This window comes from Calonectris borealis, chromosome 7 (genome assembly GCF_964195595.1).
Source record: "Calonectris borealis chromosome 7, bCalBor7.hap1.2, whole genome shotgun sequence".
Classification (NCBI taxonomy): domain Eukaryota; kingdom Metazoa; phylum Chordata; class Aves; order Procellariiformes; family Procellariidae; genus Calonectris; species Calonectris borealis.
In genome coordinates this window covers 26,570,569-26,585,852 of record NC_134318.1, presented here as the reverse complement: position 1 = coordinate 26,585,852, position 15,284 = coordinate 26,570,569, and the positions used below count along the sequence as shown (strand labels likewise).

Genomic DNA, 15,284 nt, shown 5'->3' with positions numbered 1-15,284 from the left:
AATTCTCCGTATCAGTACCTTACAAGTGGCATGGCTTACTTTATCAGTAATGCAGTAATGGAAGGATTGGGGATTAGAAGTTCCAGAGAGGCTGCGCTTCCTCCCACAATTGTTCTCTGTAATAGAGGATGGGGGTCAACCCTGACTGATTTTGTCCAGATGGACTCAGAATATTGTATGGAGAGAGGTTACAATAAGCAGTTTAACACTCATTAATTGGAAGGTGTTTATAAGAACTCCCTTCTCAAATTTAACTCTGAAGTAACCAGAAACCTACAAGATCTCATACATTTATTTACTACTAGAATTCCTATTACAGATCCCTGTCTTGTAGAACCACTTCTCCTGGAAGAACAGGCGGTAGACCATTGTCCTGAGAGTTACAGTTATTCACTACCAGTTTGAAAACAAGTCCATGCCTGAGTGTTCTGTTTGTTTTCTGGCATCCAAGCTTTCTTCTTTCACGTGTATGAGCTATTGCACATGGTAATGTTAGGATAAAATAGCATAACACAAGCCACTCAGCTCTGCACACTAAAGGAGCATGCACAATACTTAGTTGGCACACATAACCTCATCAGCTTTTCATATAGTTTCCAAAGGGCATTTAATTTCTAGTGTAATCCTAGCCAGTTCCTGTTTAAGTAGAGCACATACATTGAAGTCAGCCTGTACTTTCTAGTGCTGATTGATAGTTCCAGCAGGGTTGTTGAGCTGCATTTATGTAGACACTGAAAGAAAGCAGTGGCATAGAATATGCACTATTCTTGTGGTCTTCACTTGCCCTGACATAGCAGAATTCACATTTTTTCAAGGAATTATTCTGTAGAGTTCCAAACAGCTATATCTCTGAACTTTAATTGTCTCCTATTCGTAAAATGGAAACCATTAGAAACTAGTGTTGCAGTGCTTTTTTCTTTTTTTAACTGGTCAGTCTAATCTCTAGCCTGCAGCCATTGTTAAACTGCTAATAAAAAAGTGCAATATAAGTTAAATTATAAGTGCAATCTAATTTTTGTTAAATTCAGAGAAATTCAACAGTTTCTTTTTTCAAGGCATTTGGTGGAGGAAAACTACATTCTCAGAAATATTTCCATAGTATAAATATTTGTATTTACCTTCAGCTTAGCATAATAAATGCTTTTTGGGTGGCTTTTCCATTTTGGACAGAAAACATAAGTGGACCGTATACTTGTATTATAAAATAACTAGAAAAGATAGTTTGTGTGCATGTAAGGTGTGTATTTACTTAACCTTATCTAGTGTAAACAGTTTTCCGATACAATATTTGGGGGTTTTGTAGCTAGTTTACATTCCCATAATGCATATCCCAGGATTTCCTTAGCATGTGCAAAGGATGACAAGTATCAGTACTTCATACAACTATATTTAATAAGTTATTACAGAAAAAAATAAAGTCCAAACTACAAAGTTTAAGCAGTTGTAAGCAATAGCAGCATTGAGCTCCATGTTTAGTCACAGTACTGCAGTTCCATACAAGCATTAGTCCAAGCCAAAAAGGAAGAAGCCTTGTTAGAATTACTAGCAAAAACAATCTAAGAGAACATGTAATAAAAGATACAGTACATTTAAAATTAGTTGAAAAAACAAGTACAGAGATCTTAGCTGTGAATGCTCTAAAAGTTATGTCCATTATTTTGACAGTAAAATTACAAATATCTAATACTTTATACCCCAACAGAACTACGTCCAGGAAAAAAAAAGAGCCAAAATTATCTCTTATTAGCACCCTGGTTTTCTACTTACTGCTGAACTTTTTCTCATGTAAATTTGAGTGTGTCAGAATTATGTGACCAATGTGATTTCTGACCAGCTACCCATTTGGGGTATAGAGTAGTCACTAACATGAATATAAAATACTCTGTGGTATGATAGAACACTATAGCAGCAGAGATTAAGAAGTTCGTCTGGTTTAAAAAAAAAGAAAGAAAGGAAGGAAAAGAAAAAAGGGTTTAGCTGACATCATACAAACTAGCATAAAAGCAACTACATACAAGCCAGATTAAACAAAAGAGACGTTTCTAGAAATCTGTGACTAATCTTTCACTCATACCTTGCAAGTAGAGATGTCACAATACTGAAATATTAACATGGGAGCTTTTCCCAGTTAAGCGCTTTTTTTTTTTCTTTTTTTTTTTTTTACTACTCTAACAGATAGTGAAATCAGCAAAGTTATTTGCTAACTGCATATTTGCAATACAATTTGTTTTAGCCCATGCCTTGCTAGCAGGCTATAAAATACAAGCATGTAGGCAGAAATGTAAGCATAAACTTTGTACCACTTAGCAGGAATTTTTTTATTCCCTCCTCATTCCTTAATCTCCTTTGTTTGCAATTTGCGTACATTCCAACCAGTAGTACCTAATTTGAGTCTAAATTTTACTTCACTATTTGATCTAGTCTATACATTACTTACAGAACTGAACACACAGGATACACAATAGACCAACTCTGGACGCATTTCTTTCCGCAAGTTACAGATGAGCCACTCTAGCACAAGTTAGTCTAAAAGATCATCAATAACTTGTTGAAGTAATTGTTTTGTCTAGAGAAAGTCATTGTATGCCCTGTTTACGCAACACCAGTTTTAGTCTGGATTGTTTTAGGTGCCAGAACAGAGTCACTGGCTTCAGGAAGGGATTTCTTCTGGCTGCACAGAGAAACAAAGGTAATGTAAATGGAGGTGAAGTGAAAGGTGTTTTGATACTGGCGCTTGGTATTGCCAATACAAAAGAAAAAAAAGGACAAAGACACAAGAGAGGTAGAGAAGAACGGAGAAAGACAAAGAAGCTGAACAGATGTTCAGACATGGTGGCAATATGGGTTACTGCATTGCTACCAGGAAATGGACATACATTATTTTGCATTAACTAGGCAGCTACCAACACTATGTGGTAACTTCATTAGAAAATGATGTGGGTACGTACAGTCTGCTCCATGCTGCCACTGAGAAACGTATGCAGGAAGGAAGTTGTGCAGGAAAGGGTCAATTTAATTAAATAAATAACACGGTGGCAAAATACAATGAAGAATATATATTTTAGGAGGTTTAATCTAAGACTATTGAAAAGAGAGTTTATTGAGTGCATGACAAGAAAAGTAATGGAGCATTATGCTGAATGGGCAGGGTCAAAAACCCATTGTTTCAATAGATTTAGTTCCTTATAATGGCAATAGTATTTCATCAACACTGGTGGTGTATAAATCTAGACAGCGAACTGGTACTGTGACATCCCTATTATCTCCCTAAATCATTTTGATAAAGGAAAAGGCTTTTCAAAATATCACATTTTTTCTGCTTCATTCTGTCATTTTATTGCCCAATTCTTTGTTACAATTTTCCAATCACTTTACATAACCAACCATTTTCATCATTGCCACACTATTGTAAACCACATCAGCAAGTTAATACATAAAGCTTTGCATTTCAAAAAACTAGACACTTTAGTAACAATATTACAAAGATTTTAGCTTCAAAAATAACTGAAAATGAAAAAAATAAACTTTTAAAGAATTAGCATCATAAAATTAATTTATTCCAAGTAAAAATACAAAATAATATTAATGACATTGACCAGATATGAAAGTCTCTCCCAGAAACAACTATATTAATGGTTGAGAAAGCACTCCTTAAAGAAAATACGAAATAAAAATGAAAAATATGTAAATATGTTTAATTTTTTTCTTAGCAAAAAATCTTTCTAAAAATAACAATGAAAATTTGTCTCAGTACAAAGGCTACATTACTATTGAAAAAATACCAGCATGAAGAAAAGGTACATATTTGACAGTAGAAAAATGATTTTAGTGAATCACAATGTCTAAAGTCTGCAATGAAAATAAATCTGCAATAAAGATTTATGCCTTTTTTCTTTTCATTTTTCTTTTTTTTTTATACAAACAGTACAAACAGTATTGCACATAACAACAAATAGTCGAGGTTAGGTTAGCCTTCAAAAAAATCGACTAGTTCAAGTCTCACATCAGAAAAGGCCACAATAGGACCTGTTGTACCCAGGGGCTTCTTAGTCAAGTTGCAGTTCAGAACTCCGTATTTTAAAAAATAACTTTTTTTGAAGGACCCTCTTTTAATATAACATATTAACAACTCAGGGGCACATTCATTTACAAAACAAAAGGGAGCATGTCATAATTTAATAAACTAAAAAAAGTTCTCTTTAAAAAAATACAAACAGAAGAACTCTCACAATTCTGGTCAGTCGTGCATAATCACACTTGATTATAAATATACAAATTAAGGGAAAATATTTTTTCCACCTTCTAATCACAACTTTCAGCACCAAATGGAGTTTGTGTTTACACCTGTTCTTTATGATGGTCTTGGTTTAGATTTAATCCAACATTATGCTATATTGTACATTTTCCAGCTTCTCTCTCTCTCTCTCTCTTTCTCTCTGGGGGTATTTTTCTACTTGAAAGAGGGGTATTTCTTCAAAAAGGTTTACTTCTTTCACATAATTAGGTAGATTTCTGTAGGTTAGCTATGATCTTTAATATTACAGTTATAAAGCTCTAACTTCTTCATTTTCAAAAAAACTCAAATAAGCATGAAAAAAATAAAGTTACCCATCTGTTAAATCATTTTTCTCGCAGAATTAAATTAATATATATTTTTCTGAATAAACTTACTTAGAAAATATCATTTTCTTTCCTATATTTCAAAATTGAGGTATTGCAAAAGATCATGTCAGTCAGAAAGCATGCCTTTTTCTTTAAAAAAAATCATCAGCCAACTGTTGAAAACTGTCTAGATACAAAAAGTAGTGCATAACAAAATGTCTTGTACAGATGAAAAAAAAGAGAAAAGACACCTGGGCTGGGAAAAGCAATATCACAAAAACGCCCAGAAGTAACTTCAAAAGGGATAATTATAATAAGCATTTTAAACCAGTAAAAAACTATTTTTTCTTTTTTTTTTTCCAAAAACAGAAAAAAAAATCTTTTCAAAGCCAATACTCGCAACTAAACATTGGGAAAAAAACTTACTAAATTAGACACAAACAAGGACATCACAACAAACAAAACCCAGAACATTTAAATCTACTATGCGGTGTCATATCCAGTCAGATTGTCCCCAGAACTGCAAAAACATAGAGGAAAAAGAAAAAAATAGTGTACACATTCTCACAATCATTAGTATACCAAGTGTGTTTATATTTATATGCTATCTGCAGCCCCATAGTTCATGCTAAAAAAATGTCCACTGTGTTAGCAGGTCTTAATTGTATTCAAGCTTCACAGGATACATCCAGGGGTTAGAGAGATAACGCCACATCCACAGAGCAGACATTTCATGTTACTTTTATATGCAGACATTTCTTTAGCACCACTTTTTTTCCTAACTTTCTTAAATGTGCCTAGTTTATTAGTTTGACAGACTATCTAATCGGTAGTGTATGTACGCTAGCATGAGCTCTTTGGTTTTCTGGACAAGGTCTGCAGCTACGTAAATATGCAAGCATTAGGAGAGAGATTGTAACTAAGAGCTCATTTCTGTTTATGTACCTGTTATGAACTGTCAAAAATATGTTAATGTTGGATACAGAGGCTTTAACAGTTAAGTTTGATCACAGTACTAGACATAATCACTTTACTATATAAAATAAATTGCACGATATATAACAGAGCACCGCAAAGTACTTCATCTACCATCCACAAATTTGTTTTAAGAATATCCTACAGCTAGTTTTTATATTTGTTGTAATATAGGTCATTCTGTAATGGGCTGATCCTAATTTCAGAAGCATTACATTTACTGAGGCATGCCTTCCTCCAGTCAGTAATCAATTTTTTTTGTTACTGAGTATTTTGTAGCCTACGTAGATTCATAATTTGTGCATTGTGGGCAGGTTTTATATTAGACATATATAAAATTTATTGCATGCAGCAACCTGATTAAGTAAACATGCAGTCAAAAAATATTGACCTTCCTTGGAAGCTTTTCTGTATGCTATACTGATCTCCTTTCAGCAGCCATCACTATTTTAATCACATATTCATTTTTTAATTGATACCCTAGCCTGAATAGAGTATTATGGTATTAGTAATACCATTTTAATAGCAGCAAAAGCTATTGCAGCATACATTTACATAACACTAAAAGACCTAACAAAAAAAACCAAAACCAACAAAACAAAACAAACAAACAAACAAAAAACCTCAGCAAAACAAAAGAAAAAAGTCTGATCCAGCTTATGAGGTATCATCCTTACAAGTCAAAATGGAAAGCAACTAAAGGCTTATTTTCTTTAAGGGTTATTACTACTCTAAATGACCCAAACTAATGATTGCTGAATATCTGTTTAAGTTTTTGCTACATCTGCCACCTACTTGTGAATATTACCTTTGGTAAGTCATCTGCTAGGGGCAAGTCTAAATTTCTGAAAATAAGTGCATGCTCCAGTTTAAAAATAAAAATAATTATAATAAAAAAATCTTCATCACATACACATCAACCCAGTGAAGGCTGATGAGAATGGCAGTCTACATAATGTCACTAGTGACAAGTCTTGTGTAGGAAATTAAGGTACCAAGCAGATGTTTGTGTGAATCAAAGTGCAAAATCAGTACAGTTACACTCTGCCGGTTTGTATTATACTGGACACTGAGTTCAGTAATGTGACTGTAAATAATAATAATAGTAATAAAAAGACCCATATCTTCATTAAAGTCGAGGACGAATGCACAGATTTCCAGAACACTAAGCCCTGAGGCAGCGCTCTCTTTTCACTCGATTTTATCTACTCCAGTACTTGTTGCTGGGTGAGGCCTGGGGTTCAGCTCCAGCGGAACGGGACGTGGCGGGGCCGGTCACCTCCCTCCTTTACCAGTGGTTTGTGGAACTCCCGCCCAGCACGAGAGTGTATGCTTGCCCAGCAGTATTCACAGTAATACTGCAAACAGGTAACATTGGCACAAAAGAATGGAGCAAATTTTCCACCACAGCGAGTGCCCTGGCATTCATCACACATCTGATCATCCAGCACATATGGCTTCACTTCCACCTGCACCAGGAAGAAGAAAAATAACTGTAAGAAGATTACATAGTTTTGCTAAGTATGAACAGAGGAACAATATTTTAATTCTTTTGAATTAAAATATATTGAACTAAAGTTGAAGGTTTTCAACTGATGCTGGATTAACCCAAAGAGATCAGTAGTTAAATTTTCATACCAACCACTTTACTTGTCAGAAAATCTGAAGAAAGAAGGGTGTGCTTTGGTAACTATTCAACATTTCTTGGAAAAATTAGGTATGTGAAAGGTAAGATGGAAGTACAGTAAAAATAGCATCTCCAAGGATTTTGCTGCTGTCTAAGAAACCTCCAGGAATGTGAATACAGTTTTGGGGGCAGGGTACTAGAGAGCAGCATTCAGGAAGAAAAATGACGAAGAACAAACTTCTATTTCTAAAATTCAGAGGTCTGGTGAGTTTCAGGAGGTTTTTACCAGAGAGTTTTTTCTGTTTCATTGTTTGGTTTTTTTTGAACTGCAAAATGCAGGACCGGACTAATAAATGAAGAGAAGATTCAAATTAAACAAGATTAAATGCACTTGTATTAAATACTCCGCCTTATGCCGGCAAAAATCACTATCTAAAGATTTTTAGCTCTAGAAATGTTGTAAGATTTCAAGTTCTAGCTATGGCCTTGCTATCAATTACAAATAGGCTGGAGAGCTGCTGACTTTTGTCCTACACTCAGTTGTAAACGTCTTAGGCCTGGAATTCTTTTTGTTTTTAAAGCATTTGTGCCAAACACAGCAGTATTTTGATGCATGACTAGGCATTTGCAATAATACTATTACAGAAGTTGACAACATGCGCGTTCTCTCCTGTGTGTCTGTTCCTACGAGTCAAGCCTACACATTTAAATTGAGTGTTTATTCAGTCTGGGGAAATCATTAGTTTATGCATGTGTAATTCTTATGGCTCTATGATGCTATTTATAAAGTGGTTTAGTACAGTCAACTACATTAAAAGAGAGAAAAAATTGAAACATACATACTTTTATTAGAAATAATTTTGCTGCAATTGCACAAGTGCTAGTCTGGCAAAATTTGTATATTGCAAGGAAAACTTGACTCTAGTAGCTATGCTTAAATACATACAGTATTAAAGAAACACAGAATGAGATATTAAGTTGAAAAACAAGAAACATCTTATACAAAAAAGCTTTATGCTGAATTTTACTTCAACTTATTCTGATCCCATTTCAACAAATGTTACTCATTTGAAGTAAAGCTTATATAGTGAATTATATTTCTTGTCTATGGAACAACTAGAACTGCCAATTTTTTTTTTTTTTAAATTACACTGTACTACTAGTATTGCATGGAACAAGTCTGAATAACTGCTGTTTTGCATATCAGATGCGTTACCACTAAAATCAGAAGCATCATGTAAAATAGAAGAGCACTGTCTCAAATGAAATTGGAAGAAAGCATGTCCAATGTCCAGCACATCTCTGGATCCCCACCTACTCACATTTCCAAAGCATGAATTGTGAAGGTCTGAAATAGATTCTCTCACTCCTTTACTTGTTTTGGTTACTAGTGAAATAATTTTAAGAATGTATGCTGTACAATTCAGGGATTTCAATCCATTAGATTTAAAAACTAATATTTAAGGACTGTTTAAGAGACTTTGTACTTCTTCAAACTCACAGATAAACCTATTTTAAAAACAGATAAAAGATAATTAAGTAAACTTAAATTATCAATCAACCAACTGGGAAAAGTACTGATTGATGGAAAAAACTACCGGCTAGCATTATTTGTGGCTCTATCCTAAAGCTTAGAAAAAAACCCAAGTTTTTAAGCATGGCTGATATATAAATCTCAAAGGTTCAACACTGTGATTCAGACTCCAAAATTAATCTTCTTAGGCTCTCTGGAAAATTTTTCATAATTCAATGGACAAGAAATATTTAGGAACAGCCTTGTCTTAGTTAAAATCATGAGGTATAGTAGCACCATAGAAAAATAGTTTGAGGATTTATAACTCCATGACCTCATCTAATCTGACAAAAAGTTCAGTTCAGATTTTTAAAGAGAAAGTAAAAATAGCTTGGACTTCGCAGCTGTGTGTTTTTATATGTATACTGGACATAATAGACACACCCAATACCTGTCAGGCTGACTTCTTAAGAAACAATTTATATCAGATTAAGTAGAAAACAAGCCATCCCTATTGTAAAAATACACAGCAGCAGTGCATGCTGTATGTTCTTTTGAATAATTCTAAATGCCAAGTCTTCAAAAACATAGGTGTTATTTGTACATCTAATCAAGAGGTGAAGACAGAAGGTCTAAAGGAAAAAAAAAATCTTAGAAATTAAGTAATGTTTTCTTTTAAAGTCTACAACTCAGATTTCAGTAAATACCTTAACTTCAGTCTATACTTAGAAAGCCCCTTAGAAATCAGGATTTCACATGGACTGAACAAAACCATCTCATTTTCCCTCCTTTTGCCTATCAAGCATCTATTGGCATTTGGTTTTGGTTAAATAATTCTCAAGACTTTTGAGGTCAGCATTACCTATTATACTTACGATAAACCCATGTTTCAGGAACCTCATGTCTAGACGTACATTGCCGAGAGAAAATGTTGCCTAATAATAGCAGACGCTATATAAGTAGCCACTAACTAAAAGCTGTTGATGCACAATGAGCAAACATCTAAAGGAGGAGAAAGAAGCTGGGAAAATCTAGAGTGTTTGACCTTCAGAATTCAAAACAAGAATAAACGAGCTTACAACCAACTATTTTCTGGTTTAATGCTAAACAGTTATTTAAGATGTTAAGATACATTTTTTTCACTCCTCTTTAGCTGCTTAGCTAAGCTTTTAAATAATTAAGAAACGTAATCTGAAGAACAGAGGTTACAGTGTTCTCCAACACAATATTAATATAAGGATGTTTTTAATTTCTGTACAGTTTTGTGAGTAACAACCATTCTGTTCGATGGTACTTTACTTACCCGTTTGTCAATGTCATTATGTTGGAGCTGGACAAAGCGAGCACTGATAGCAGCAATATAGCTCTGCTGATTGGAGAAAGCCACTCTGCCAGCACCTTTTGGATACTTCAACTCTGGGTCTGTATCAATGCCAGCATAGCAGACACCTCCATATAAACGGTCCATAATCATTGCCAATTCAACTGCAAGAAGTCAATTGTTAAATATTATAGATTTAACAAATAATCGTGTTGCATTTGGTTTGTTGCATTAAAAAAGCGCTATTTGCCGTAGCGTACTTCTTCCAAAGTCTAAAATATCAAACCCAAACATTGGTTTTAACAGATTGAATCAACCCTACATGAATTAGAGTAAAATATAAAGGCAAAAAACATTATATGTAAAAAGAAACTTGATGTGACTGAAGTGTGAAAAAAATGCAGAGATACATTGCTAAAGTAGGTATCAGGTCAACTGTTTTAGAATTTATCATATTGTAAATTAAAACTGTGGTATCTGGGATTAGGTATTCAGGATCTCCCCCAGCTCCAGCCAGGCTTGTTAATGCTAGTTTACATATAAGATCACTTAAAGCTATTCCTGTATTTAGAATCTGATATTTTGCCCTAAGTACTAAGGTTGAAAAGACATTAAGGAAGTGTTTTACCATTTGAAACAACATCTTGTGCAACATCAGAAATTATTACACTTAAAGCAAGCCTACATTTTGGGTGCACCTTAACTTAGTATTTTTGTAGAACATTAATTTGATTGTGCTTTTTCTGACACTAAGAATAACTCTAAAGAAGTTATAAATATCATTCATAAAATAAGACAGGCTGAGTGCATGGCTGAGGACACATACAGGAGGAAAGTTAAGGGAAAAAACTGAAGGAAGTGGAAAAGAGGCTGAAGGAAGTGGAGAAGAGGCATATAAACTGTGCAAAGATGTATGGTCACCATGCCAAGTTCTTCGTAAAAGTTGGTAGGCAAACAAATGTGTCAGATGGATGAAGGACAGATGCTCACAAAGCAAGATACTGGGACCTGTACAGGCCCTGCCAAGTCAGCCTTTTTTTTTATGCTAATGTGTGAAAACACTTTCAGTAGCAAGTTAAAATTTAGCTATCCAAGATAAAATGAAAAAGATATACTAAATATTTAAATCCTTGTAGTTGTCACAAAACTCTCGCTAGTTAGTTCTATATAGAATAGAGAGAATTGAGTATGTATGTGTGTTTGTATAAATGTCTGTGTCATATTAAGGGAAGACCATATGCTAATTTGTCCATTTGCAATAAGCAAACAAATGTCTGACTCATTCTACCAAACCAGATAATACTCTTGCTCCAAACAGTAAGGGAAAACTATCAGCCTAATGTCGTGACTAGTAGATTCTTCTGCTTTCTAATGATTTGGAATCATCATTTGGGTAATGATCTCAGAAAGTGACAGTATGGAACAAACATCAGGAATGCTTAAAAACATTTACAGTGATTGTTACTCTTGCCAAAAGACAAAGAATATATAGGATTCCAGGGCAAGGAAACCATGCAGTGTTCAGATGTCTTAGGAAAAACTTCTGTATCAGATCTTTAAAGTTGCAAACAAGAAAAACTGGAAACTATTTGTCTGCTTTGGAGAAGTTAACTATTTAAAGGCATCAGTTTTCAAATGCATTTCAAATGTAATCTATGACAGGCCAAATGACATACAGTTTTATAAAGGCTATAATTAGAAATGAGGTAATGTTTAATTGTTACTATTTACATAATTACTGTCTTACAATTATGCCTTATTTTAAGATGGTGAGGAATGTGAAAGCTGCCAAGAAATCTGGGCTGGGAGAAATCTTACTGTCAGCAATGGCTGTGGGACCTTGCGTACAGCTTCCTAAAAAAATTAGGATTAGAAGAAAGATAAAGCGAGGAGCTCAAGTTCTAGTGGGCTGGAAAGTGGCTGCCAAAGGAAAGTGAGGGCTACCAGGAAACCTGATACAGAAGTCTTTCTTCCAGACAATGACTGAGGGACCTTGTCTACTACAGCCCTGGAAGATCAGGATTAGGGTTGAAAGGATGAAAAAGAGAAACCATGTAGCTGACTTGGATTGAGGATGGAGAGGGACTACTAAACTGAAGTGAGGGCTGCCAAAAGACGTAGCTAGGAGAATGTTTCAACTTGCTCATGGCTTCGTGACCTTGTCATTGGCTCACCAAAAATACAAGGGTTAGGAAGAAAGAAGAGAGTGTCAAGCTACGGTTGGGAGCGGTGCTGAAAAGGGGCCTTCAAAACAAAGTGGGGGCTGCCAGGATCTCTGGGCTGGGATAAATCTTTCCTCTGGCCAAAGGCTAAGGAGTCTTGTCTATGGGTCTGCAAATAAAAGTGAAGAAAAAGAGTTAAGGGTGAAGAAAAAAGATTGAGAAAAAGAGCTACATTAGGAGTGGGTCTGGAAAGGAGTCTTCAGTACAGAGTGGGGCCACCAAGAGACCTGGGCTGCGAGAAATTTTTCTTCTGGACAATGGCTGAGAGGCCTTGTCTATAGCTCCATAGGAAAATTAGGGTTAGGGCTGAGAAAAAGGGAAAGAGAAATCATAGAGCTGCAGTTTGAATTGGTTTGGAAAGGGGCTGGGAGAAGTTTGTCATCTAGTCACAGGAAAAGGGAACTTGTCCGCATCTTAGCTAGTAAATCAGGGTTAGGATTAAGATGGTATACATTACGAAAAATCAGCCAAGTTCTAGGATATTATGCAAACTTGGGGAAAACTGTTTCTACTGAAAATCCTAGTTAGTAACCTATTTAAAAAATAAAATATGTTCACAGTTTGTAATTTGTAGACAGGAAGACACTCACTGATTTGGAAAGTGAGCTACAATCTTTGGAAAAGACAGGATATATTTTCTGCTCTTTTATGTATACTATCTATCTTTTCTCATCTTTCCTGCTTAATCTGGAACCCCATACGACATGCCCTACATTTTCCTTCTACTCACCAGCTCGGAGGGGCCGTGGAACTCCTCCAACAAAGATAGTTTTTCTTGGATCCAAAGGCTGAGACCCATCCATCACAAAGTCACTGTCACTTAGGTTCCAAGGTCGAATTTGCACCTGTATTAAGGATTGTTTTTAGTAGAGGAACTTGACAACTCAATTAAAATTAGGAAACAACTGCCAAATGTTTCTATAATTAAAAATATAATTTTAACTTAGCAAAAGCAGTAAATCAGTGGTATAAGCACCAAAACAATTTGAGGACATAGCTATCTAAGTGTTTGAAAGAAGGTGGACAATTCATTTATCACCTCTAGAGGCCAGGCTTGAGTTAAATTTCATCATAGCAAACTCCTACCTCATTAATTCCCTGCCCCTAATCGCCATTATAATAAGAAATCTGTGAAAGGACTTTCAGAACATGTATGTGCAATTATAGTTGCAGTTTGGGCTTCTGCCTTTCCTGAAATCACATGCAATGATCCACAAATTTTAAAGCACTGATAGGAGTGGAGATAAAATTAATTTCTGTGCTTGGATACAAAAGGAGTTTTTATAATGTGTGATGCTCACTTCTGTTAAGCAGCAAGGCACACAGTTGATAAGAACTCCTTAGATTACACAGAAAAAAAAACTGCTCAGAAGTTATTTGGATAAAGCTGTTCATCCATCCATTTATTGATCCTAGAAATCATGTAAGCACACTCACTGTGCTGTAATACTGAGTTGTTCATTTATCTGTGCAAGCTTTTTAATAGTGTTTTGAAAAGGCAGCACATTTTTTATCTAATCATATTTGTCTGTAGTTTTCATCTAATCTGTATACATCCACAGCCACAAAAGAGACTACCATTAAAGAATGTTAGAGATGTGAACAATAGAAACAGGTTACCGTATGTCTTCTATTCTGCTATAGCTGTCTGCATTACTTGTTTTTACCCTGCAGTTTATATAAGGTAAATGAGACCTAAATTATAAATTGATTAGCTATTGCATGCAGAAAAAATAATACTTAAGAAACCTAATGAAGTACAGGGGATATTTGAAGCTATCTGGATTTTAATTGGGGGAGGCAGGGTAAGTTTCTGCATTTCATTGCATAAGGCTTTCTTTTCTTTCAAATAATATAGAGGGAAAAAATATAGTAAAAGGATGCATACTCTTGTGCGATACCAGAAGTACCAAATATAAAAGTCAATTGAACATGACATTTATCAGAAAGAAGCAAATGTTAAAACCACATTACGCTGATACAGAAAGTCAATTCAATGTAACAGCAAGGACAGCAACAGGAAATGGACAAGTCAATCAACTGTTAAGTATTTATTTCTTCTTTATTTATTAACTGAAAAGAGTAACAGCAAATGAGTTAGCAACCAGCATTAGTGTCATGGCATAAGCTACTTACTGGTTTATCCTTGATTGTGGGACTTGACACACACAGGTAAAGTTTCCCATCTTCTTCCAGACAGGCATCTATCAGAGCTTGTACAGAGCTTTCTTCCTGGAACAGCAGAAAGGCATAACCTTGGAAAGGATAAAGACACAAGAAAGAAAAAGCACAGATTAATTTATAAAGCATTTTTTTTAATAAAGAAAACAAACCCAAGGAGTGAATAAGATACGCAAATTACAAATAACTGTAAGGCTGTTAGTTTGTTTTCATAAATTAAATTCACCGAATAGATCATACTCTCAAACGGTATTGATTTCAGAATGGAGACAAGAATGTTTGCTGCATATGAGTATGTTTATTTGATTAGTTAATGATTTTGAGCAGTGAGAATATAGGCTGGTGAATAAGGGGTTCTTAGTATCCAACCACTGTATCTGAGCTATTTATTAGTGGTATCTGCTGGTATCAGTGATTATCATCTTACAGTGAAGGCACCGAGTTTCTGGTTACTGTATACAATGAATAAACATTAGAAAAAAGGGTCAAAAAAATGGACAGGTAAACAAGATAAGTAGACTTCTATGCTTACATACTTAACTATGAAAAAAATGCTCACCTAAAAACAATAAGCATGAGCGAAAAAGAATGGTATGCGTTGTGTTTTATTAAGAGTCAAAGACCTGCTGTTGTTATTTATATTTAAATAAAGCAGTTCAAAAGAAAGAAAGAAGAAACTCCAATAAAAATTGCTCCAAGTGATTCAGAATTTTAGGACTTTAAATTAGCCAGTAAAACTAAGTGTGTGTGGCATTCAGTGTTCTTCTGAACGCAGCTGGCAAGAAAGCTTTCTTCAGTCTTAATGTGTTAAATTTGAATGAAGATTTGACCCAAGCAGTCCAT

General features: G+C 34.8%; 1 protein-coding gene across 4 annotated transcripts in view; it reads right to left on the bottom strand.

The window, feature by feature from the left end:
• Positions 1 to 1,376: 1,376 nt before the first annotated feature.
• The window catches only part of CPEB3 (cytoplasmic polyadenylation element binding protein 3), a 100,172-nt gene continuing 86,264 nt past the window's right edge, over positions 1,377 to 15,284 (bottom strand). For all 4 annotated transcript variants that reach the window (XM_075154754.1, XM_075154755.1, XM_075154756.1 and 1 more), the window contains 4 exons: positions 14,397 to 14,515; positions 12,991 to 13,105; positions 10,021 to 10,202; positions 1,377 to 7,046 (listed from right to left, as the gene is read on the bottom strand). In XM_075154754.1, the coding sequence (XP_075010855.1) occupies positions 6,819 to 7,046; positions 10,021 to 10,202; positions 12,991 to 13,105; positions 14,397 to 14,515 (644 nt within the window). In that variant the 3' untranslated portion in view covers positions 1,377 to 6,818. The remainder of the gene's footprint in view (positions 7,047 to 10,020; positions 10,203 to 12,990; positions 13,106 to 14,396; positions 14,516 to 15,284) is intronic.